The sequence below is a fragment of the Rhinatrema bivittatum genome, chromosome 9, assembly GCF_901001135.1.
Source record: "Rhinatrema bivittatum chromosome 9, aRhiBiv1.1, whole genome shotgun sequence".
Classification (NCBI taxonomy): Eukaryota; Metazoa; Chordata; class Amphibia; order Gymnophiona; family Rhinatrematidae; genus Rhinatrema; species Rhinatrema bivittatum.
Window position 1 is genome coordinate 166,761,029 of NC_042623.1, and position 26,509 is coordinate 166,787,537.

A 26,509-nucleotide genomic window follows, 5' to 3' on the forward strand; every position below is an offset into this window, starting at 1 on the left:
TCATGATTCAAGATAAAAATAATTTAGCATTATAGTAAGGCCTAAGCTGCCTTTCACTTACAAGAAATGCCATACATATAGTCATTTTGAGGCTGGCTGGTAAGGCCATCCACTACCTTAGATAACTTATTATCTGCTGCAATACCAATAGCAAAAAGTATATTTGATTTTCTTTGCCACCACCAGTGCAGTAATTTAAATTTTGGCATGAAGATTACAGAGAATTGTTTTAGAACTGCAGTTTATCAAGACTGAAACCCACTTCCCAAGGGAGACAGGGGTTAAAGAGCATGCTACCATTTAAGCAAACTGTAGCAGAGAAAAAAAGAAGACAATACAGCTATGTAACATGAGCTGCCAGCCCAGGAAACCCAAAATGAGACTGAAAGGGTTGCCAGATCCCTTACTATGAGGGTACTTAAATGACCATTGAATAGATGAGTCATAGACTCAGGTAGAGGATTTGCAAGTCAAAGCCCCCTAAACTATTGTTGGCAACTTGCAGTGGAATATCACTTTAAATCGAAGGATAGCAAAATCCTATATTACAGAATTATGACTGGAAATGTCCTATACTGGAGAATTCTGAATGAGAGGGGGATTTATAAGAGAAATGTACTGAAATCAGTCCTAGGAAGCAAGCAGATTCTCACCCTGACTAACAAGGGAGTCAGACTCTTGGGTACCTAGTTCTCAGACAACAGAGAAAAGGCCAGGCAGAATGTAAGGCTGTACACACATTCTCTTTCCATGGTCCTGCCTTGGTTTTGGCCTTTTGGCTAACAGAAGGTAACCCAATCAGGCTGGGAAATAATGGCTAGCCATTAGCTTAGCGGAGCTAAAATCACTGAAAGCTGAGACTGCGGAGGGCCTCAATCACTGAACACTAAACAAGCCATGAGCCCCTTGAAGCTGTAAGCCCAAGCCAGGAAAACCCTCCTACCAAGGGAGAAGAGCTGAAGGACAGTGGCAGATCCAGAGGTGGAGTGATCCCCCAGAAGGGACTCCAGTGGCAGATTGAGCGGTCCCCCTAGAGGGTGTGAACCCTCGCAGCAAATTGGGAGGTGACCCTGGTTCCCCACTTGAGCAAGGGGATCTAGCGGTAGATTGAGAAGTCCCCCAGGAGGTTTGTGGACCCCAGCAGCAGATTGAGCAGTCCCTCTGGAGGGTTTGGATCCCAGTGGCAGATTCAGCAGCCCCAGAAGCAAGGGAACCCCAGCAGCAGGTCCGGAGATACAGTTGGGTTCCCCAGGAGGGCGAGGACCACAACAGCATTCCAGGAGGTGGAGTCAGGTCCCCCAGGAGGGCATGGACCCCAGCGTTGGCTCAAACATTTCAGTGGAGCAGAAGCAGCAACAAAGAGATGGCAGCGGTTTAGATAAATCGGACCCCCCCGGGCCAACACTGCCCTCCAGCCCAGTTTCATCTTTTAACATGGGTGAGACTTGGGATAAAAGGGGGAGGATAATAATAATACTTGTTTAAGTGGGAATGCAAGAGTTCCCTTCTATAAGGTGGTATAATGTGGGGGCCAACAACCCCAAATTGCCAAATATAAAATGTTCTTGCTACCTTGTAAAAATGTCTATAGTTGTGTGGCCTGAGACTATTAGCCACGAGAAGTTAAGTGTACTGTTTGACATCCTATTAGCGATGTACATAGTCATGAAGAAATATTAGGGATGTGAATCGTGTCCTCGATCGTCTTAATGATCGATTTCGGCTGGGAGGGGGAGGGAATCGTATTGTTGCCGTTTGGGGGGGTAAAATATCGTGAAAAATCGTGAAAAATCGTGAAAAATCGAAAAATCGAAAAATCGCAAAACCGGCACATTAAAACCCCCTAAAACCCACCCCCGACCCTTTAAATTAAATCCCCCACCCTCCCGAACCCCCCCCCAAATGACTTAAATAACCTGCGGGTCCAGCGGCGGTCCGGAACGGCAGCGGTCCGGAACGGGCTCCTGCTCCTGAATCTTGTTGTCTTCAGCCGGCGCCATTTTCCAAAATGGCGCCGAAAAATGGCGGCGGCCATAGACGAACACGATTGGACGGCAGGAGGTCCTTCCGGACCCCCGCTGGACTTTTGGCAAGTCTCGTGGGGGTCAGGAGGCCCCCCACAAGCTGGCCAAAAGTTCCTGGAGGTCCAGCGGGGGTCAGGGAGCGATTTCCCGCCGCGAATCGTTTTCGTACGGAAAATGGCGCCGGCAGGAGATCGACTGCAGGAGGTCGTTCAGCGAGGGTTCCGGCGCCTCGCTGAACAACCTCCTGCAGTCGATCTCCTGCCGGCGCCATTTTCCGTACGAAAACGATTCGCGGCGGGAAATCGCTCCCTGACCCCCACTGGACCTCCAGGAACTTTTGGCCAGCTTGTGGGGGGCCTCCTGACCCCCACGAGACTTGCCAAAAGTCCAGCGGGGGTCCGGAAGGACCTCCTGCCGTCCAATCGTGTTCGTCTATGGCCGCCGCCATTTTTCGGCGCCATTTTGGAAAATGGCGCCGGCTGAAGACAACAAGATTCAGGAGCAGGAGCCCGTTCCGGACCGCTGCCGTTCCGGACCGCCGCTGGACCCACAGGTTATTTAAGTCATTTGGGGGGGGTTCGGGAGGGTGGGGGATTTAATTTAAAGGGTCGGGGGTGGGTTTTAGGGGGTTTTAGTGTGCCGGCTCACGATTCTAACGATTTATAACGATAAATCGTTAGAATCTCTATTGTATTGTGTTCCATAACGGTTTAAGACGATATTAAAATTATCGGACGATAATTTTAATCGTCCTAAAACGATTCACATCCCTAAGAAATATATATACCTATATAGTCTAATAAACCTGTATATATTTGTACATACTGCTAGTCTTGTTCACAGTCCCATTTGTTTTCCTGGGGTGAAGGGAGGGAAATCCCACCCACTAACACCTACTTCCCTAGGTGGAGGCACCAAGCACCAAGAACGTGAGGACCGACAGAGTCTGCTCTAGAGAGGGCTCTCGCCAGGTTGGTCCCGGACCCAGGAACGCCCATGAGGAAAGCGATCCAGGGGCATAACAAGATTAATAAATAATAATAATAATTAATCTATCTCCAGTTACTTTCTAGGCAGTAGCTTTTGTATTTAAGTAGGTGAAACTCACTGTGAAACAAGGAGACCAATAGAGTCCGTTGCTTTCTTTAGGTTTAGATTCCAAACCTCCACAAAAATAAATACTGATTTATTGGTTAAGAACATAAAAAATTTGCCTTACTGGGTCAGACCGAGGGTCCATCAAGTCCAGTATGCTGTTTCCAATAGTGGCTAATCCAGGTCACATGCATCTAACAAGATCCCAAACAGTAAATAGATACAATATTGCTATTGCATAGTGATGAGTAGTGGCTATTCCTTAAGTCTACTTGGTTAGTAATAGTTTATGGACTTCTCCTCCAGGAACTTATTTGTCTAAACCTTTTTTAAACCTAGCTACACTAACTGCCTTAACCACATCTTCCAGGAATGAATCCAGAGCTTAAATGTACATTAAGTGAAAAATAATTTTCTCCAATTTGTTTTGTATATGCTACATATTAACCTCATGGAGTGTCCCCTAGTCTTTTTGAAGTCCATATTCAATAGGCCAGTTAGTGGACAAGTTATCAGACTGACGGTAGCTGGATAACTTGTCACATATATTCAGTGAGATAAACTTCCCGCTGAATATACATGGCTAAAGTTATCCGGCTACTGCTAGCCATTTGACTTTAAACCTAACAGGCCAGCTTTGGAATATAGCTGGTTAAGTCTCAGGTTAACCGACTTTGTGTGGTTGGATAGCTCAAACTACCCATAGTTTATGCTTCCAACGCTAGAAGACAGAAGCAGTGCTGGATTGCTGGCAGCAGTAGATTTGGGACCTCGCTCCCAGCAGAGGTTTTTTTTTTTGTATGGGGATGAGATGAGGGGGGAGGGGGGGGGCCTGAAGGGATGCACACAGGACTTCTAACACTGTGGATGGGTGGGAGAGATTGGGGGAGGGAAGGGAACCACATTCAGATCTATAATACTGGGAATAAGGGTGGGGCAGCGACATGCCTACCACAGAAGTATTACAAATTTTAAAAGGAGTTTGGGAGTAGGGAGTGCATGGCCCATATATAAAATTTGGGGATCGGGAGGGGAAGAATTGAGCCTCTGGTCCCTTTGTTTGTTTTTTGTTTCTTCTCTGACAGCACTACTTACCTGGATATATTTTAAAGATATCCAGGTAAGTAGGGAGTTATCTAGCCACACAAAGCCTGTTAACTTTAGATCTGCTCTAAGGCAGGTCTAAAGTTATCCAGATCTAAAGTTAACCAGCTAACCTAGCCCTATATTCTCAAAATTCGGCTAAGTTGACCTGATAGCCCCTCCCCAGAACGCCCCTAGAAATCTTCTTTTTTATAACCTTTGAGTTATCCATCTAAATGGCTTTTGAATATGGACCTCAGTCTTTTTTGAAAGAGTAAATGACCAATTTACATTTACCTCTCCTATTCCACTCATGATTTTATAGACCTCAATCATATCTTCCCTCAGCCATCTCTTTTCCAAGCTGAAACTCTTTAGTCTTTTCCATCTCCTTTATCATTTTGGTCATCCTTCTCTGTACCATTTGCAATGCAACTATAGGTGGAAGGGGGTACAGCCGTTGAAGCAGTTTAACTCCTCTCAGACCCAAATCCCTGGACTTCCTGTAATAATGGAATAATAGTCTCCCACATTGGAGACTCCTATGGCTTCGGCTCCTCTAGCCAAAGACAGGAAACCTCCTGTTCAGTCAAAAACCCTATCTCGTCTTGGGGAAATAGGCCTATGACCAAATCATCTCCAGGCTCCTCCGCATCCCCATCTCTTGAAAGGAACCGTAGGGGAAGGAACTGGGCCAAGATTGTCTGGCAGGCTTGAATTAGCCCCCTGAGGCACCTTCCCCAGCAACGTAATGGCACAAAAAGCATGATGTAAAAAATGAAAAAATTCCAGAGAAAAATCTCTCCGAGGCCCAAAGATCAATGCCAGTACCCCTGGCGAAGGGCCTCACGGAGGGTACATCTGGCACCAAAATCAGGAGTGCATCAAACTCCTTGCTCCCTTCCAGAACGTCCCTGGGTTCTGGGCCCGATCATGTGGGAGATTCCTAGATGGTCAACATCTCTGAAGGCTGCGTGGCAAACCGCATGTCAGGGCCTTCAGAGCATGGTGCGCCAAAAAATGATGCAGGCGGCGAGGTGGGAGCTCGACTTGCCACCGAGCAGCCACCATGTTTCTCCCCCATTCATGTGCATGCTAGGCATATTGGATCTTTCTGCACCGCAGCCTGGAGGACCCTGCAGGCCTTACAGTGCCAAGTACCTCAGGCAGACTCATTTCCCCTGTCTACGAACTCCACAGCTGGCACAAAAACAAGGTGTGCTCGCATCTCCTCCCCCCTCAGCCGCTGGAGAGCTAGCCAAACTCATTCCTGGACAGCAATGTCGACACAGGATCCTTCTTCCTCCAACAGCCCCCCAAAACACCTACTTGTTAATGGTTGGACTGGTGTAGCTGGACTAATAGAAAATAAATTTCTCAATTTCTTTTTTGAGATGTGGCTACCAGAACTGCACACATTACTCCAGGTGTGGCCTCACCATGGAGCAATACAAGGCATTATGAAATTCATTGTTTTATTCTCCGTTCCTTTCCTAATAATTTATAACATTCTATTTGCTATTTTGAATGCTGCCACACACTGAACTGAATATTTCAAAGTATTGTCTTCTGTGACACCCTGGCCCTTTTCCTGAGCAATAACTTCTGATATGGAACCTAACATCATGTAACTACAATATGGATTAATTTTCCCCATGTGTGCTCTTGTCCACATTAAATTTCATCTGCCATTTAAATGCCCATTCTTTCAGTCTTACAAGGTTCTGCAATTTTTCACAGTCTGTTTGTGATTAAACAACTCGGAATAATTTTATGTCATCTGCAAATGTGATTACCACATTCAAGAACAGATCCCTGAGGCACTCCACTGTTTACCCTTCTCCACTGAGAAAACTGACCAATTAATCCTACTCTCTGTTTCCTGTCTTGTAACTAGCTTGCAGTTCACAATAGGACATCGCCTCCTATCTTCTCAGGAATCTCTAATGGGGCACTTTGCCAAACACCATCTGAAAATTCAAATACACTGCACCCACCAGCTGACCATTACCCACATGTTTATTAACCCCCCTGGTTAAATGCAGGATGGGGACATCTAAAGTCTAAGAGCAGTAAGGCCATCTTTACTACAAACTTTCTTAAAACATTTCCTTTTACCAGAGCCCAATATGAGGGTAATTCTGTACACATTTCACTAAATAGTGATTAGACAAGGCTATGAAACTCTTATAAGGGGACAACGGAATGCCATTTTGGCCGAGGGGGAGAGAACCATGCAAATTGCCTCCAACTCCACCCCCATCATTTACAATTAATGCCAGAGGAAAGAGAGGAGTGACTGAGAGTGGAAAGAGGGAGGGGGGGAGAGACAAAGAGGTCCTTTTCTGTCTCCTCACTCCTTTACCCATCGTCCCTCCTCTTTCTACAGCCTCCCTCCTCCTTTCTCTGCTCTCATCCCCACTTCTTGCTCCCTATCCCTCCTGCCCCCTACCCCTTTCCTTTTGCTCTCCTCCAGTTCCCATCTTCTGCTCCCCAGGTCTCCAGCTCTCCCAGTCCTCCCCATCTTCTGCTTATCCTGCAATTCCCCCTCCCGCCCCCCGCCCCCCCCAGATCTCGTAGAATCAGTGGAAGCAGTGCAGGTCCCACAGCAGCTGGTGAGTGGCAGCAATGAAGACAGGTCTGGTGGAAAGGGAAGCAGGGTCAAGTGGTCACAGTGGTGGCGGCAGAAAAAGAAGGCTGGTCCAGGCAGCTGCAGTGGAGGCAAGGGGGAGCAGGTCAGGTGGCTACAGCGGCAGCAAAAGAAGGCAGGGCTGTGGATGGGGGAAGGTAAAGCAGGTCTGACTGGCAGTAGCAATGACAGCAAACGATGGTGGCAAGAGAAAGCAGGTTCAGTGGCAAGATAAGATCTCAGTTCAGGCCAGCAGCAAAGAGGGCCTAACTGTGCTGATGCTAGTTTTAACTCTAGCGCTCAGTGGAAGTTACATCTTTAAATGAGAGCCTTGTGCGCAAACAGCAAGTTTTCTGTGCATAAACATTATGTGAACAACAAGTTGTGCACACAAATCAAGTATAAATCATATTTTGTACACATAAAAATATTTTATGATGTTTGTGCTCATAAATCCTGTCCAAAAGATTCTTTAACCACCTGATTTAAAATGAGTGATCAGCCTGTGCTGAGAGCACATTTTAACTTTTGATTTTACATATATTTTTGTTTTTGCAAATATTTTTAACTCCTGATGCAGTAGCATGTCATTTGCTTACTGCATCGAGAGTAATAATTTTTTTTTAGCACCTGCATTAGGAAATGCACATTGAATTTCAGGAAATGCTTTTAACACAGGGCTTATTATATTGGCCTTAAGGTGTGCTGGTGGTCACCTGAACAGAGAGAGAGAGAAAAGACTAGGATCTTTATGCTGCAGGCAGCTGAGTTAGATGCAGCTATGTTTCTGCTTCGGTCTTATGAAACTCAATGAGTTATTTTAGAGAATTGCTGAATGGTCTGTGTTTGGTTCAAATACTATCAGGCTTCGCTGCACAGCAGGGGGATGGATTCCTCTCTGTCACACAGGTTGGTGCTCTTCTTTCTCTCAGCTGTCCCAGAGAACTCCTGCAGCTGCTGCCTCTCTCTGTCCTCTTCCAGCCATCCTAAAACACACATGTGGCAGTCTTAATTCCCAGCTCCTATATGCAAAGAAAAAGCTAGTTTGTTTACCTGTAAATAGGGCTCTCTGTAGACAGTAGGATGAATTAGCCATGACATGCGGGTTACGTCATTCAATGGTGCCAAACAGACCTATCTCTCAGAGCTCAGCAAACATTACTGAGTATGTGCAGGAGTTTTCGCATGCACGCTGCCTCATAAACTCCTCAGTCTTTTTCAGAGCTTAAGCATTTGCAAGGTAATAGATTGTCTAGGGAGGCAGTGGGTAATAAGCATGGCTAATTCATCCCTGTTTTTCATAGATAAGCAGGCTTAAATAGCCATGATCTGTGGATGGTATCATCCAGCGGCACCAAATAGACTTGTCTTTCCTAGCTAGTAGAACTTTGAGCTCTACAACAGCTCTTCAACTCACAACAGAGTTTTTAGTGCTACAAAAAAACAAAAAAAGACTTGTGCCTCTTCAAACTGGCTGAAGAACGACATCCATGATAAGATGAAATCTCTCACAACATGTTATCCCTGCTTTGCTCTGGACATACATGTGGACTTTTCTGTGTTCTCAGTACTCTGGGGTGCCAAACATAGAGGAACTATGTAAGTCTCTCAGAAGTAGCAGTAGATCCTCCTCCGATAGTGCAGCATCATCTGTCTCATTGAGAAATAAGTTGAGATGGGGCTTTTAGGGTACCCCAATTCTTGCTAACAGAACAAGCAACTAAGATGAACTCTCTGACATCAGAATAAATGGATATTGGCCTGTGTGGCTATTTGCAGCCAAATGCAGATATGAGAGACTTTGCAGTTGCTATATATATGACCAGCTTTACAGATTAACAGGCCCCTACCAGCCTGGATGGCACCCTGTGAGGGCAAGAGAAAACATAAGGACAATTGATGCTGTATGAATCTGTGAATTCAGAGCACTAGGGGCCTCTTTTTATGACTCTGGGGCCAATCCCAGAGCAGGACTTATCAGTTCACTGTCAGATTAGAACAGCTGGCAGTTGACATGCTGTCCTCTCTCTGAACCTGGAGAAAGAAACAAAGAACTCTGAAAGTACAGGAAACTGCAGCCTATCAAAACCTTAATTGTATATTTACCTGACTATGGATGAAACTGCTGAGTTATGCATAGGTGAGCCCTTAAAAGCAGCAGAGAGCAAGCATTTAGCTTCAAAGTCAATCGATCATTACCAGTTCAGAAGAAGAAGACAACCCATCTGAGTGCTGCTTCTGCCTCCCCCTGCCTGTGCTTCCTGCACCTGGGCTAAAACTGATCCCCTCCAAAGTGTCTGTGAGTAGAGGAGTTGAGTGCATCTTGTTGCTGGCCAGTAATAAGTGAAGCCCTTCTCACCTCTGGACACCATTTGCTAACTTTCATTGCACATAACAAACTTTTTGTGCCCAGCTTAATTTCTATGGTGCTTAAGAGGTGGAAACAAATAGGCCTTTCTTTTTTTTGTGTCAGTTGTGGGCTCAGGGTCATTTTGTGGCTTTTGATGACTTAATGAATGCATTTTCTCTTACTGATAAAGATAGATTTTATTTTCCTTTTTTTTTTTTTACCATATCTTTAATAAATTTATTTAAATCCAACTACACAACAGAACTCAGGATACATTCTAGAAGGGAGGTGATGATATTGTGAGAGAGGAAATCCAACAGGCAGATCTGAGGCTCCAAGCACAGGAGTTGGGTGGTGGTATAGAAATCATTTATAGAAAAGTTCACAAATTGTTTGCTTACTGTGTAGAGGAGTTTGAGAGGTCACAGCATGACCTGGAGGCTCAGGGAATTGTGAGGAAGAAAGAAAAGGAGCTTCTGGAGCAGAGACTGTCGCAGACTGAGCAAGAGGCTCAACTGTCACTAAAGAATCAAGCGCTGGTCCACCAGGAGGCCCTGGAACACCTCAAGAAGGAAAAGGTAAGCACTCCAACGTTGGTTTAATGATGGACCAAGAGACTAGTGGAGAGAAATATTGCTCTAATAATACAGTGCAGCTCCTACACAGCTGTAGGCCCTGTCCCACAGGGCTCAGCGATACATTTGGGAGTGCTGGGGCCAGATTAGCACTTGCTCCTGGGGTTCTTTCTTGAATGGGGGAAAGAGTCAGTCTTTCAAGACCTCTGGCTGCCCTTAGAGGGTTTCTCATACCTTCAGGTAAAAGATATGTACTGCACACAGTCAGCTATTATTCAAAATTAAATCCTTTTATTGGTTACTTGACTGAAGATGAAAATTCACAGAGACTACCCTCTAGAATAGTGCACATCAATGCAGAAAAGAAAGTTCCAAAAAGAAAAACAGAGATACCATCACTGGCAAATCTGCACTCCCTGGAGGTAGGTGCTTGTGGAAAATGACCCTCCCTGGGCACTTTCCTGGATGGTACCTCCAAGCTGGATGCAGATTCTTTCCCATTAGAAAACTGGAAACTCTTCTAATGTACTTCAGAAACTTCTATTCTGATTCTTTCCTTTAACCAGAAGCTCTGTAGGATCTTATCCTTGCAAGGCAGTCTTCCTTTTGACTCCTCACCAATAAAAATCCTCTTTCTCCAAATCACTGAAGAAATCTTTCTCAAAGAGATGAGAATAGGTGTTAACTCCACTCTTTCTTAAGACCTCATCTCTGGTTCCTTGGAATATTTCTTTATTTACAAAATACTTATTAAATATACATTACCTGCTTATATTATCAAATTCTACACAAGGTACAAACCTCAAAACCTCAAAGGTCCGCTCTTGGATTCTAAGATTACTCTTCCTGATCCTAAGGGCCTGGGAACCCTATCTTTAGGTCCACCAGTCACCTTCTCAGGACAGGAAACAGGAAGGAAGGAACTCCAAGCCAAGTGAGCTCATAAGTTTTGTTCAGCTTTAAATAGACACCTCCCATCTGGGAGTACTAGATATACCACTAGATACCTACTTCCTCTGACTTCTGATTATACATACACCTGGTCCTTCTCTCTTCCTTGACCACAGACCTCTTGCTTCTCTTCTCCCACCCCGGACCATTTCTCTTATACCTGGGAACCTTTGATTTCTTGTCACCCTGTGATTGTCACGAGGTAGTGGAGGGAGGAAGCAGACCTGGTAGCAGCATATCCACAAACTTTATCTCACATTCCAGCACACTCACACATATATATGCTCATTCTAACACACACACTTCTCTTCCTCTTCCACATACATGCACTCACACACACATGTATATTCCCTTTTCCACATGCACACACACACACATGCACACTCATTCATGTCTCTCCCTCTTCCATACACATTCATGTACTCTCACATACAAATGCACACTCACTTCTCTCTCTTTACCACACACACAAATTCACTTCCCTCCCTCTTCCATGCTAATACATGCTCTCTAGCACACATGCACACTCACTCTTCTTCTTTTTCCACACACACATGCACACTCATTCACTTTTCTCCCTCTTCCACAACACATGCACTCTCGTACACATACATGCATTCTCATTCTCTCTTCTCATCTTGATCCTCATTTAACCACAAGAGCAGCCTCTTTCCTCAAGCTCACGAGACAAATGTGTCGCTTCCTCCTCTTCTGCAGCATCAGGCCTGCGCTGCCCTTGTTTTATTTCCTGTGCATGGCTCAATGCTGCTGCTCTTCCTGCGTCTGCAGTTTCTGGGGGGGGGAGAGGAGGGAGGTGGGTGCTAATTATGCTCCTGCTTGTCTCACTCCTGCTGTGCGGCCCTGCACTTTTCCTCATCCTCCTGCAGCACAGGTGCTGACATTCCTCTTCCTTCGGGCCTATGCTGCTCCAGCCATTTTTTCTTCCAGCCTTATGCAGTAGGGCACCCAGAGTTTTCGGGTGTTGGCCCGGAGACCTGGCCATTTGTTCAGAATTCGCAGTCTCCAGGCCAAATCCGGAGAGTTCCCAAGTATGCTCTTCATCACCTCATCCCATCCCAGACCTTTTCCTTTTCTCTTTCCCCTTCTAGACTCACTGACTACTGGCTCCACCGGGCTGTCTCTCCAAAGCCTCTGCCTCCAGCTATTCACTCCACTCCAGTAGTTTTCCGCAGCTCCAGCCACATAGCAGAGATTGAAGTGCTGGAGAAGGCACACTCCTGCAGATTTTTCTGTGGCAGTTTCTGTGTGCCAGGAAGGAAAGAAAGTGATCCTTTCCCTCATACAATCCCTCCACAGAGCTCAGGATTACTGCTTTACCTCTGCTATTACTAGAATCAGTCAGTGATCATGAGGCCAGATAATGAAGTTGAGCCATGCTCTCACAGGCCCCACCTCATACATGAAAGCCCAGGGAAAGTAGGGCCTATGAGTGCATGCCTTGGCCTGACTCAGTCCCTGGCCCATTCTCACTGATTCTAGTAACAGTAGCAGCCCTGTGCTCTGTGGAGGGTCAGTGGGAGGGAATTGGACTGGTTAGGGGGGGGGGGGGGGAGAGAAGCACATGATCATGGGCAAATGGAGGTAGAAACTGTCACCCCTAAAATTGGACTACCATAGAAAAATCCAGACCTGGAGCTTCCCTAGAAAAAGATGGAGTTTGTTTGATAATAATTTCATCTTGCTTTTTTTTCTTAGGTAAAAAAAAAAACCAAATGTTTCTGGGAAATGCTGTTTGTGATTAAAATAGTAAAGCTGTAGAATGGAGATGGAATTGGTTAGTTGCATAGAATGGCAGCTCTAGGCCCATTCCTGTAACTAGGCCTCACTGTAGTGTGTGACTAGGCCTCACTGTAGTGTGATGTTTGGTGGGAGAGCTGTATTTAAGTCTCATGTCTGATAAGGGCAACATAATGTGAGTGCATGATGCAGATGGATTCTCTAAGGCCCTGGGAAAATGGCTGCTTCCTCAGGGACCAACTCTATTGGTTCATAGGCAGCACTGATGGATTAATTTAGGAATTTTTCTCCTATTCCTCTCCTCTGAACAGAAAGACAGGATGAACACTTAGTGAACCAAGCTCCAATTTACAGGAGGAAAAAGTCCCAGGAAGCTCCTACCAGCACTCTGGCTTAGTGGGGGTGTATAACGTCCATACACTTATTATAGTTTTATTTAACTCCCTCTACCAGGCGAATCTGCACAAGGCCCTGACAGAAGAAAAGGAAGAAGCTGTGCACAGACTGCAGCAGGAGAAAGAAGAGTTGACTTCAAAATGTGAAGCAGAGAAACGAGAGCTTACCGAGGAGATTCTCTGCCTACAGGAGGAGAGGGACAAAAGCCTTTTGCTGGTGGAGAATGAAAAGCAAAAGGTAAAGAGGCAGGCACACATTAAATAAATAAATAAATAAATAAATAGAGGAGAAGAATGCAAAACAAATGGTGAATAGGAAACAAGGAGAAGGAGTGAGAAGGGATGGAGGTGATGAGAAACAATGAAAACCATAGAGAGGTTGGACAAACTAAAGGAGAAGAGTGACTAGAGCATCTCCTATCCCTGCCCTTCCCAAAATCAGGCTCTGAAGGGAGAGGTGAAACTGACAGCTAGTGCAGCCCCAGCAGGAGGAGAGATAGAGAATAGTGGACAAGTGCTGTCCATGGGGAAACTCATATCTACCACAGCTCCAGCACAAAGTGATCTAAAGAGTAGTGAACAAGCACTGACTGTGCAGAATATCACAGCTAACTTCCTATAGGAAGTGCTATAGAGAGTGGTATAATAGCGCTGTTTTTATGTGAGCAAGAATTTCAGTCAGACTAAATTTTCAAGAGCTTAGTCAGGACTTAAATGCATAAATTGAGAAGTTGTGTATAAGTTGGTCATATTCATACAATGTTGATTTTCAACACCTTATATTATGCGTGTAATTACATTGTACACATCACTTTGTATGCACAGAAAAGGGGCATTCATGGAGGGGGAAGGGTGTTCCAGGAAGTGTGGTTAGGACTTGCATATGTAATTTAAACATTTAAAAAGGTATGAGGTCATTTCAGCACCACTTAGCTGGATAAGGTTTGACTTACCTGGCTAAGTACCGACGGCTGCCACTTAATCACATAACTACTTATCCAGCTAAATAGTTAGCTGGCTAAATGATGGGATGGGCAGGGGCCTAACTGGAAGGAGTTGAAGTAGCCAGATATTCTTATCTGGCTAATTAGCTCAGATGAATAGCAGCTGAATAAGGAATTCTAAATGTATAAACAGAGTTCCATTTATGCATGTAACCGTTCCACCTAATTAAGCAGGTAGATTTAGGTGTATATATGAACATAAGACATGCCATACTGGGTCAGACCAAGAGTCCATCAAGCCCAACATGCTGTTTCCAACAGTGGACAATCCATGTGACAAATACCTGGCAAGTACCCAAACATTAAATAGATCCCAAGCTACTATTTTTTATTGATTATTTATTGATTTATAGCAGTTCTCCTCTAGGAAATTATCAAAAACTTTTTTAAACGCAGTTACACTAACTGTCATAACCACATCCTCTGGCAATGAATTCCAGAGCTTAATTATGCGTTGAGTGAAAAATAATTTTCTCTGATTTGTTTTAAATGAGCTACTTGCTAACTTCATAGCATGACTAGTCCTTTTATTGTCTGAGAGAGTAAATAACCAATTTACATTTACCTGTTCAAGTTCTTTCATGATTTTGTAGACCTTTATCATATCCCCCCTCAGCTGTCTCTTCTCCAAGCTTAATAGTCCTAACCTCTTTAGCCTTTCCTCACAGGGGACCCGTTTCATGCCCTTTATCGTTTTGGTCAAACTTCTCCGTACTTTCTCCAGTGCAACTATATCTTTTTTGAGATGCGGCGATCAGAATTGTACACAGTATTCAAGGTGAGGTCTCACCATGGAGTGATAAAAAGGCATTATGACATCCACTGTTTTAATCGCCATTGCCTTCCTAAGAATGCCTAATACTGTTTGCTTTTTTTGTCCGCCACAGCACACAAAGCCGACGATGTCAATGTATTATCCACTATGATGCCTACATCTCTTTCCTGGTTGGTAACTCCAAATATGGAACCTAACATTGTGTAACTATAGCAAGGATTATTTTTCCCTATATGCATCATCTGCCATTTGGACACCCAATTTTACAGTCTCATAAGGTCCTGCATTTTATCACAATCCATTTGAGATGTAAATACTCTGCATACTTTTGTGTCATCCGCAAATTTGATCACCTCACTCATCGTACCCCTTTCCAGATCATTTTTAAATATATTAAAAAGCACCAGTCCAAGTACAGATCCCTGAGGCACTCCACTGTTTACTTTATTCCACTGGAAAACAGACCATTCCCTGTACGTACCCGGATCAGTCCAGGACAGCTGGGTTTTGCCTCCCCACCAGCAGATGGAGACAGAAGAAGACTTTGCGGACTCTGTCCTATACCCCTGAGGTGCCACCTAGTGTCTCCCAGTATTCTTCTGTCTCCAGCAGATGGTGGAGGTGCAAAGCCTAGTGTCTCTCGGTGGTGCTAAGTTAGGGATTTGGTTCTTGATATTCTTACCTTAGTGCTGCTGTTTCTTCTTGTTAGGGATCTTGGTAGGGTTCCTTTAAATTTAAAAAAAAAAAAAAAGTTTTCCGCTGCAGGCCAGCAGTGCAGCGTCTAGCCTCCCAGGGGGTTGTCAGGTCCTGGTGGGACCATCCCCCCTGGTAATAGAGGCTGCAGAGCAGAGGGTTGGGGACCCTACTTCTGCCGTGGCTCGGGGTGATGCCGGGGGTCTCGGCCACTCATCCTCGTCCAGCCTGCCGTTTTCTTCAGGTACAGGTAAAATTTACAATTTTTTAAAAGTTCGTTTTTAAAACTTGCCTGGAGTTAGGGCCTCCGCCGGCCGGGTTTTCGTTCCATTTTTCGCCGTTTTTCGCCGCTTTTTTACCATTTTTTGGCCGTTTTTTCGGCCCGGGGGGACCGGGAAATCGCGCCGAACGCCGCGGTTCTTTTTTCGTGTACTCAACTAATCGAGCCCAGGGATTTGCCGCGTGGTGCAGCCTACTGACCGGGAAATCGTGCCGAACACCGCGGTTCTTTTTTCGTGTACTCAACTAATCAAGCCCGGGGATATGCCGCGTGGTGCGGCCTGTTCTGCCTGTGGCAGTGCGCGCGCGCGGATTTCCCGCGCTGGGGTCTGCACGGCCTGTGTCTCCGGTGGGGAAGGCTCCTCACAGGATTTTCTTGGCAAGGAGCCTGAGCAAGGCTCCAGATCGCGTCGGGAGCCCCGGAGGCCCGGCTCCATTCCAGCTCAGTGCTGGTTCAGAGGCCTTGTTAGCAACCTTCCGGGACCAGGAAAAGACAGCGCTGGATGCGCTGGGTGATGGGTCTTTTCCTCCTCCGCTCTCCCGAGGCCGGCTGCTCCTGGTGGGGGCATGGGGCCGATAGCTCCAACTGGGGTTTCCTCAGATGAGGAGGATCCGGAGTCGGATGGTTCTTCTTCTTCGTTCTCCTCCCACTTTGTGGACATGATGCGCAAGTTCTTCAAGGCTCGCAGATCGGGACGGAGGTCGCGATCCAAGTTGCCCCGGGACTCTTCTTCACGGAAACGGTCCAGGCAGTCAGAGGGGGCGGATGCCCCCAAGCCAAAGCGTCCTCTCCGTTCTCGGGAAAAGTTGACGGAGTCTTCTCAATCGGACTCATCGGAGGACGATCCAGCGCCCCCAATACCTGCTGGCGACAGACAGGAAGAGGATCCTGAGCTTTATCCTCAGCCGGCCAAGCCGGGGGCGGTCCAGGCGACGGACGGCAATGATCCGAAGGTGGTGCGCCTGTTTCGAAGAGATGAGCTAGGGCCGCTGATACCGGTTATTCTAGAGGAGCTCGCTATTGAAGTCCCCCCGAGGATTCCAGGGTTGGATCTATGGACCCCGTCATGGTGGGTCTCTGAGGTCCGGCTCGTTCCTTTCCCTTTCACTGGTCGGTCACAGACTTATTGTATAAGGAATGGGACAATCCGGAGCTAGGTTTAAAGGTCGGCCGAGCGATGGAAAAATTGTACCCGCTCCCGGAGGACGCATGGGAGCTCCTCAGGCTTCCCAAGATTGATTCCGCAGTTGCAGCAGTTACCAAAAGGACCATTGGTGCTATAGACTTTTCATAATAACATTTCAACACAATTTGTCTATGACTTTGGGACCTTCATAACACCCACAGGTTGACAAGCTTAAACTTGTGTTTACACCGTTACGGGTCCTTTTTAATCATTGGTCCACTAGTCCAGTTTTGCAAAAATATTTTTTTTAATTTTTCTACGTTTTTCTTAAAAATATCAAAGAATTGTACTTCCCTTTATTCTTTGAAATGGTACCAGAGTCAAGAGTCTGACGCGTACGTGTTTCGCGAGCCGCTGCTTCAGGGACGTCTCGTAGTGACTCACTTTGCCCGGCGCTCCTCCAGATGATTCACAGGGTGCTGCTGCAGGAAATCCCTAGGTACTTATGTGATGATTTTTCAATTCTACAGGGGTCCCTTTGGGTAATTCGGACCTGCCACCATTTTCTGTTTCAGCGTGAAGGCCTTCTAGTCTATAGCACCAATGATATAAAGAACAAATATTTGTGATACAACGTATTTTTGGTAAAGTTGCTTAGGTCATAGTTCTGTGGATAAATAGACATATTGATTGTTGGTAATTGAAATTTCCCATTATTACTGCACTACCAATTTGGTTAGCTTCCCTAATTTTTCTTACCTTTTCACTGTCTGTCTCATCATTTTGGCCATTTAGTCGGTTGTTACTCCTATCACTATACTCTTCCCCAACACACAAGGGTTTTCTCCCCATAAAGATTCAATTCTGCATTTATTTATTTATTTTATTTATTTAATATCTTTTATATACCGACGAACGTTGGGAACATCTCATCGGTTTACAGAGAACAGAACTTAGCAACAGGCTTTACATTTGTCACATGATTATAATAGGAATAGTAGAAATAACAATAATAACAAAAACAATAACATACGAATAATATGGAAGTTATACAAGTAATAATTAACTAAGTGGGATACATGATAGTGGTTAGTCAGAAGAGGGGCAGGGAGATTCTGCTAGATATGATTGATATCAACATTTGTAGGAGGAATAAATTTGTATATACAATGGTTGTCGAGGAATATATACACGTTTGTGAGTAAAAATGTTCTTATTTACAGTAAGCTGTCTTGATAAATTTGCTTTCCGGGAAGCATAGTAGAAAGCTAATTGTTAGGCAAGATGGAAAGGGGTGGTTAGGGGGTGGGAAGGAAAAAGGGGTGGGGGGGGGGAGAAGGGAGGAGGGAGGTTAGGAGTTAGGGAGCGGGGGGGCTAGTGAATGTGTGAATGTTAGGTGTATGAGTGTCTAAAGAACCAAGTCTTCAGGTTTTGCCTGAATATTTTTGGGCAGGTTTCTTGGCGGAGGGAAGTGGGTAGTTTATTCCAAATTATCGGTCCTGCTAGGGAGAGGGCTCTTTCGTTAGTGGTGCGGAGTTTAGTAAGCTTAGGTGAGGGGGTGTGTAGTGTGGCTAGATATTGTTTTCTGGTGGGTCTACTACTGTTGTGAAAGGAGAAGTGTTCTTTGAACCAGTGCATGTTGTTGTTATGAAGGGATTTGTGTATTAGGGTGAGGGCTTTGAAGGTAATTCTAGATGCGACGGGTAACCAATGTAGATGTTTGAGTACAGGGGTTATGTGATCATATTTGTGAGTGTTGGTGAGAATCCTGGCAGCTGCATTTTGGAGTAGTTGTAAAGGTTGGATGGTGTTTTTAGGCAAACCTAGTAGCAAGGAGTTGCAGTAATCTATTTTCGATAATATGAGGGCTTGTAATATGGTGCGGAAGTCGCTGAGATGTAAGAGAGGTTTGAGTCTTTTTAGGGTGTGCAGTTTGTAGAAGCAGTCTTTAAGGGTGTTATTAATGAATTTCTTGTAGTTAAGATGACAGTCAATGAGTACGCCGAGGCTTCGTACATGGGTGGGGAAGGTCTCTTGCAGGATCTTTATCCTGTTGGACTCTATGCCATCCCGGACATAAAGCACCACCCCACCACCAAGTTGCTGCTATCATTGTGATATAATTTGTATCCTGGTATAGCTCTGTCCCATTGTTTATCCTCCTTCCACCATGTCTCTGAGATGCCAATTAAGTCTATGTCATCATTCACTGCTATACACTCTAACTCTCCCTTCTTACTTCTTAGACTTTTGGCATTAGCATACAAACATTTCAAAGTGTGTTTTTTGTTTCTATTTTCATTCTGCTTTTTAATTGATAGGGATAAGTTAGAATTTTTTTAGCTCAGGTGAGTTTTTAGTTACAGGCACTTGGACTACTTTTCTTATTATTGGAACCTCACTGTCGGGATGCCCTAATTCTAATTCATCATTAGTTAATCTCCCGGGGGTTTGTAGTTAGTGTTCAGTTCAGGGTTTTCTGCTTTGACATTACGTTATACTGACAGGCTGTGGGTGGCACCCTGGTATATATGTGGAGCCTGACAAGTTTGGCTCTGTCTCCACCTGCTGGTGCGGAGGCAAAACCCAGGAGTCTGGACTGATCCTTGGTACTACAGGAACGAAAATTATCGGAGGTAAGACCTAATTTTCTTATTTAAAAAGGGCTCCAGGGAAGATCCGGGAAACTACAGACCGGTTAGCCTGACTTCAGTGCCAGGAAAAATAGTGGAGAGTATTCTAAACATCAAAATCACAGAACATATAGAAAGACATGGTTTAATGGAACAAAGTCAGCATGGCTTTACCCAAGGCAAGTCTTGCCTCACAAATCTGCTTCACTTTTTTTAAAGGAGTTAATAAACATGTGGATAAAGGTGACCCTGTAGATGTAGTGTACTTGGATTTTCAGAAGGCATTTGACAAAGTTCCTCATGAGAGGCTTCTAGGAAAAATAAAAAGTCATGGGATAGGTGGCGATGTCCTTTCGTGGATTACAAACTGGCTAAAAGACAGGAAACAGAGAGTAGGATTAAATGGACAATTTTCTCAGTGGAAGGGAGTGGGCAGTGGAGTGCCTCAGGGATCTGTATTGGGACCCTTACTTTTCAATATATTTATAAATGATCTGAAATAAATACGACGAGTGAGGTAATCAAATTTGCAGATGATACAAAATTGTTCAGAGTAGTTAAATCACAAGCAGATTGTGATAAATTGCAGGAAGACCTTGTGAGGCTGGAAAATTGGGCATCAAAATGGCAGATGAAATTTAATGTGGACAAGTGCAAGGTGATGCATATAGGGAAAAATAACCCATGCTATAGTTACACAATGTTAGGTTCCATATTAGGTGCTACTACCCAAGAAAGAGATCTAGGCGTCATAGTGGATAACACATTGAATTCGTCGGTTCAGTGTGCTGTGGCAGTCAAAAAAGCAAACAGAATGTTGGGAATTAGAAAGGGAATGGTGAATAAAACGGAAAGTGTCATAATGCCTCTTTATCGCTCCATGGTGAGACCGCACCTTGAATACTGTGTACAATTCTGGTCGCCGCATCTCAAAAAAGATATAATTGCGATGGAGAAGGTACAGAGAACGACGACCAAAATGATAAAGGGAATGGAACAGCTCCCCTATGAGGAAAGACTAAAGAGGTTAGGACTTTTCAGCTTGGAGAAGAGATGGCTGAGGGGGGATATGATAGAGGTGTTTAAAATCTTGAGAGATCTAGAATGGGTAGATGTGAATCTGTTATTTACTCTTTCAGATAATAGAAAGACATGGGGGCACTCCATGAAGTTAGCATGTGGCACATTTAAAACTAATCGGAGAAAGTTCTTTTTCACTCAACGCACAATTAAACTCTGGAATTTGTTGTCAGAGGATGTGGTGAGTGCAGTTAGTATAGCTGTGTTCAAAAAAGGATTGGATAAGTTCTTGGAGGAGAAGTCCATTACCTGCTATTAATTAAGTTGACTTAGATAATAACCACCGCTATTACTAGCACGGTAACATGGAATAGACTTAGTTTTTGGGTACTTGCCAGGTTCTTATGGCCTGGATTGGCCACTGTTGGAAACAGGATGCTGGGCTTGATGGACCCTTGGTCTGACCCAGTATGGCATGTTCTTATGTTCTTATGTACCTCTGGGGACCTGCACGTGGAACAGAGAGCATTACAGAGAATGCCACCCTGGAGGTTCTGGATTTCAGAATTCTACCTAAGAGCCAACATTTGTCTTCTAGAACCTCTGTCATTGGTGCCACATGTACCATGACAGCCGGCTCCTCCCTAGTACTGTCTAAAATCCTATCTAGGTGATGTGTGAGGTCCACCACTTTGCACCAGGTAGGCATGTTACCAGGCGATCCTCACGCCCAGTTGCAAATTGACCCAGTTTTCAAAGTCAAGTTATGTTTTATTTTGTATTTGAAAATTGGGGGGGGTGGGTGTACAAGCTTGAATGTATACATGTAAATCTGTACTTGCATGCACTTCAGAAAATTTAGGCCTCAGTGTTTGGACCTTGATGGAATCCCTAGTGAATGCCTTGATTGAATCCATGGTAGGATTCTCACCAAGGAACTGGGACATCTCCTGATAGCATTTTTTCCTCACTTAGCTTTTGCCTGTCCTTCTCTTTCTAGGCATTGTTTGTGAAAGAGTCAGAGAAAAGTCTCCTTTCAGAGAAGCTCAGCCAGGCCCAGCGAGAACTTACAAATGCCAACTTGGAGATGGATCGGGTGAAACGAGAGGCTTTGAATCGGCAAGAGCTGGATAAGGTGAACATCATGTCCTAGATCCTTGATCTTGTGTCTAATGCATACATTAGGATAATTTTACTATGGAATAGTCACTCTGACAGGATTCTAATTTTAGAAAATTCGCACTTCTGGCGGTCATAATAAGCAATAACAAGTTTCTGCCCTGTTGAAATTCACTAGGGATGTGAATCGTTTTTTAACGATTTAAAATATCGTCCGATATATTTTAAATTGTCAAAAATCGTTAGGGCCACGATACAATACCAATTCCCCCGATTTATCGTTAAAAAATCATAAATCGGGGGAAGGGGGAGGGCAGGAAAACCGGCACACTAAAACCCCCTAAAACCCACCCCGACCCTTTAAATTAAATCCCCCACCCTCCCGAACCCCCCCCCCCAAATGCTTTAAATTACCTGGGGATCCAGCGGTGGTCCAGAACGGCGGCGGTCCGGAACGGCCCCCTCAATTGAATCCTGTTGTCTTCAGCCGGCGCCATTTTGCAAAATGGCCGCCGCAAAATGGCGGCGGCCATAGACAAAAACGATTCGACGCAGGAGGTCGTTCCGGGCCCCCGCTGGACTTTTGGCAAGTCTTGTGGGGGTCAGGAGGCCCCCCCAAGCTGGCCAAACGTTTCTGGGAGTCCAGCGGGGTTCAGGAAGCGATTTCTTGCCGCGAATCGTTTTCCGTACGGAAAATGGCGCCGGCAGGAGATCGACTGCAGGAGGTCGTTCAGCGGGGGTTCCGGAACCCCCGCTGAAAGGTAGCACCGGCGCTATTTCTACAATGCACCGGAGGCCCGAGAGTAAAAGATCACACCGGGACCCCCCCCCCCACTGGACCCCAGGTAATTTAAGGCATTTTGGGGGGATTCGGGAGGGTGGGGGATTTATTTTAAAAGGTTGGGGTGGGTTTTAGGGTTGTTTTAGTGTGCCGGTTTTCCCGCCCTCCCCCTTCCCCTCCCCCTTCCCCCGATTTACGATTTTTGACGATAAATCGGGGGAATTCCTATTAAATATCGCCTCTAACGATTTTTGACGATTTAAAATATATCGGACGATATTTTAAATTGTCAAAAAACGATTCATATCCCTAATGATTTGCACCCTCCTGTGGCTTGTGTCCATGGTGTTATCCTGAGGTATTTTTGCTTGTAGGAAAGCTGGTGGCTTTCCCTGCAGAGGGCGAAGAAGAGATAAGAGGTGAAACAGGTGCAGAAATCAAATACAGATCCAACCCATAGAGTCGCAGGAATATAGAAGCATCCACTGATGTTTGATGGATGCCTTCCACCAATGATTCTGCTAACATGACTTTGTTTGCTTTTCTATCCAACTGGCCTCCATTTGCATGATGCATTTCTTTTCTCTAAATGGGGAGACAGAAAGCAAATTACATGTTTCAGATTAAATGACTGAAAATGGGCAATTCTGAAGTTGTTGATCAAGTTAACTTTGACAAAAATTATTTGTGGAACAATTTCCCTCCTTGCCATACCAGTTTTGCCACCCTTATCTGGCATGAGGTCTCTCTGGTCCCAGCTATTTGGGGGTGCTAAGCTGTCCAGCTCTGCACACTGACTTCTCAGGAGCATCTCATCTCCTTCCCTGCAGAACACCCTGGCAAGCGTCACGATGGAGCTCGAGACATTACAGTTGCAGTTTGAGGACACAGTGGCTGCCCATGAGAAAGAAGCAAAAAGCCTGAATGAGCGTCTGAAAGATCTGGCAAGACAGAAGGACACCGCTGAGAGGGAGGTGAGAGAGTCAGAGGTTGTCCAGGTACAATATTGTATCCGGCATGTGGCAGATTTGTTTTCAAATCCAGGATTTTGGCTTTTAACTCTAGCAGCCACGACAATGTCGCTGTCCTGACCACGTCCCCCACCTATACATAAAATATAGCATAAACATTTTCAAACCACACGATTAAAATATGAACATTAGATGGAATGCAAAGGATGCAGCTTTATTACACAATAGATATCCTCAAAACAACCCGTACCCGAGCTGACCCGTAATAGCCAACTGGGCTACTCCCTGCCTGCGCCGCCCACCAAGTACTGAGCAAGGCAGCCTCCTATCAGGCCCCCTGCCATATCCCCAAGCAAGGGGGCCACACCCCCCGAGGCATACCGAGACCTCGCCATTAGCTGCATGGACCAGAATTTTGAAGCAACAGTAGTGTTTCATGGGGAACCAACATAAAAAGGTATGGGAGTAATGTGGACGTTGAAAGAGAAATTGAGTAGCAAGAGATCACTATGATGATAGCAGTTAAAATCATCACGGAGCCTGTGACCTGGCCAGTGCTCACAGGACTCGTCAGTGGCCCTGGTTCTCACAGGGGTTTTCTTAGTAACAGGGAGCTTGTGTAAGAAGAGAGAGTGGAGCTCAAGTAAGGCCTGTGAGCATGGATTGACAGACCCCCACGATGCTTTTCACTGCTGTTGCTACACTCTGGAGACTTCTGCTGGCAGCAGACCAGCCCAGGACTGGGCTGTATTCTTTTCCCTGTACCCAGATCAGTCCAGACTCCTGGGTTCTGCCTCCCTTCCAGCAGATGGAGACAGAGAAAGTTTTACTGACACTGTAAGTTAACCCGGTGTGCCACCCACAGTCCGTCAGTATTTCTCTGTCTCCAGCAGATGGAAGGTGGTGCAAATCCTGCAGACTGAGGAGAGTTAAAAAAAATAGGGAGAAAAAGTAAAGTAGCAGATTTAATATCTACCTAGCCCTCTTTGAAGGTTGGTAGGTCCTGGTGGGGCCATCCTTTCAGGTGGAGGAGCTGCTGAGTCGGAGGGGTTGGAAACCCCTGGGTCTGCGCGAATCCTTCACCCGCTGAGGAGGAGATAACTGGTATGGCCAGTTCCTTCGCCCTCCCACCCTCAGGTGGATAGCTGGAGCCTGCAGCTGCAAGCATAAAGGTTTAAAAAAAAAAAAAAAAGTCAGAAAGAACCTCACCTTTTTCTTGCCTTTGCTGCTTGTGCTGGTCGGGTGCTTTAGCTTTCTCGGCATTCCACAGGTCTTCGGGTGCACTGAAGGTCAGCGCTTAGCGGCACGGTCAGCTAAGGCGATTGCTTGTTAAAAAAAAAAAAAAAAAGGAAAGAAAAGGAAATAAGAGAAGAAGACAGGCTCCTGAATATTTTTACTTCCATGCCTCTCAGCGGGCAGTGCACGGCGTGTGGGGGGACACACACCCGCACCTCTCCCTTGCCTGCTCTAGTTCCCGCTGTGTCTCCGGAGGGAAAGGCAGCTCAGGGAATGCCCGCCGGGGGGGGAGGGGGGCACGGACAGGCAGTGATTCTCCACGATTACTTCGGGGGGGATCTGAGCAGCCCAACAGTGCCTTTCTGATTTCGACGGGAACGGTGGCCAATTTGTTTACTTTTGCTGCCACGTCGGATAGGGCTTGCAGGGACGCTGCCCTGCCCCCACCGCTGTCGCCAGCTGATCAAAAGCCTTCAGAGACCCGGGCGTCCTGGGATCCCCTGTTGGGGGACAAGGAGGAAGACCTCCTGGAGTAGGATCCAGAGGAATCTGTGGATTTTTCTCCAGATTTTTTTTTACTAATGCATAAGGCTTTTTTGGCTAAAAGGGCAGCTGGACGTTGCCTTCCCAAGCCACTGGACCTGCAGAAGCCAGCTGTGGCCAAGAAGCCGCGTCCCTCTTGATCTGGTGGGGCAAGCAGAGTTCTGAGGATACTGGCTTGTCGGTTGCCCTAAAGGAAGGCTGATGATAGCTCAGAGAGCTCAGAAGCTGAGGAGTCCCTCGAGGCAGATCCATCTGGGGTAGATCCTCTTTTACTCAGTGCGGACCCAGATAAGGCATGGGATCAAGCACCCTCGGTGGAGGGGAATGATCCAAAAGTAGTCCGCCTTTTTTGCCGAGAGGAAATGTGGCCCTTAATATCATGTGTTCTTAATGAACTAGGTATTAAAGAGCCCCAAGCAGATTCGGACTACGAGGGAGTGGATCCAGTCATGTAGGGCCTGAGGGGGCTAACCAAAACATTTCCTTTCCCCAAGTCGGTGAAGGAGTTGGTGCTTCAGGAGTGGAAAACTCCAAATACAGGCTTGAAGGTTGGCAGAGCCATGGAGAATATGTATCCTTTGCCTGAAGACACATTAGACCTTTTGCGGATGCCGAAAGTAGATGCTTCGGTTTCGGCTGTGACGAAGAAGACAACGATCCTGGTAGTGGGTTCAGCCACTCTTAAGGATATGTAGGATAGGAAGTTGGAGGTGCATGTCAAGAAGATCTTTGAGGTGTTGGCATTGGGCATTTTCGCTGCCTTGTGTAGCAGTTTTATGCTCCGGGCCGGGTTGTGCTGGGTACAGCAATTGCAATCTGACCAGTCATTATCTCCAGAGGATGTGCTGCAGGCCGAGAGTCTATAAGCTGTTGTAGCTCATACATACTTCCTCATGTTCGATGATGTCTGTGGATTCTGCTAGAAGGCCTCTGTGGTTAAGGAACTGGTCTGCAGATGTTTGGTCTAAGTCTCAACTGGGATCGTTTCCATTTAAGGGGAAGTTGCTTTTTGGAGAGGACTTAAAGCAGCTGGTGAAGCTTCTCGGAGAGACTAAAGGTCACAAGCTGCCAGAGGACAAGCTAAAGTTTGGCAGAGGCTTCTCTGCGACAAGGGCTCGTTTCTGGTCGAGCTGGCATCCCCTCAGTCTCGCCCTTCTGGTGAAGGTCAGAGACAAGGGGTTAGAAGGTAGCAGTCTTGGAATCAGTCCTTTCAAGTCCATCGACCAGTCAGAAATGGTTCTGGTCAGGGAGCCCCCGGTGCCAAGTACTCCCAATGAAGCAAGGCCAGCCCACTCCTCCATTCTACTCATCAGTGGTCAGTTAACATCCTTTCTCAAGGAGTGGGCCAAGATAACGTCACATCAGTGGGTCCTAAGTGTGATAGAACACAATTATGCTTTAGAATTTGCTCGGCCATTAAAAGATTTGTTCATGAGGTCCCCTTGCACTTATGGGCAGAAAAAGAGGG

General features: G+C 45.8%; 1 protein-coding gene across 1 annotated transcript in view; it reads left to right on the top strand.

The window, feature by feature from the left end:
* Positions 1-26,509, top strand: part of CROCC2 (ciliary rootlet coiled-coil, rootletin family member 2) — a 505,095-nt gene that overhangs the window by 313,708 nt on the left and 164,878 nt on the right. Inside the window, 4 exon segments of the mRNA XM_029616014.1 lie at positions 9,590-9,759; positions 12,919-13,098; positions 21,392-21,526; positions 23,122-23,265. Coding sequence (XP_029471874.1) covers positions 9,590-9,759; positions 12,919-13,098; positions 21,392-21,526; positions 23,122-23,265 — 629 coding nt within the window.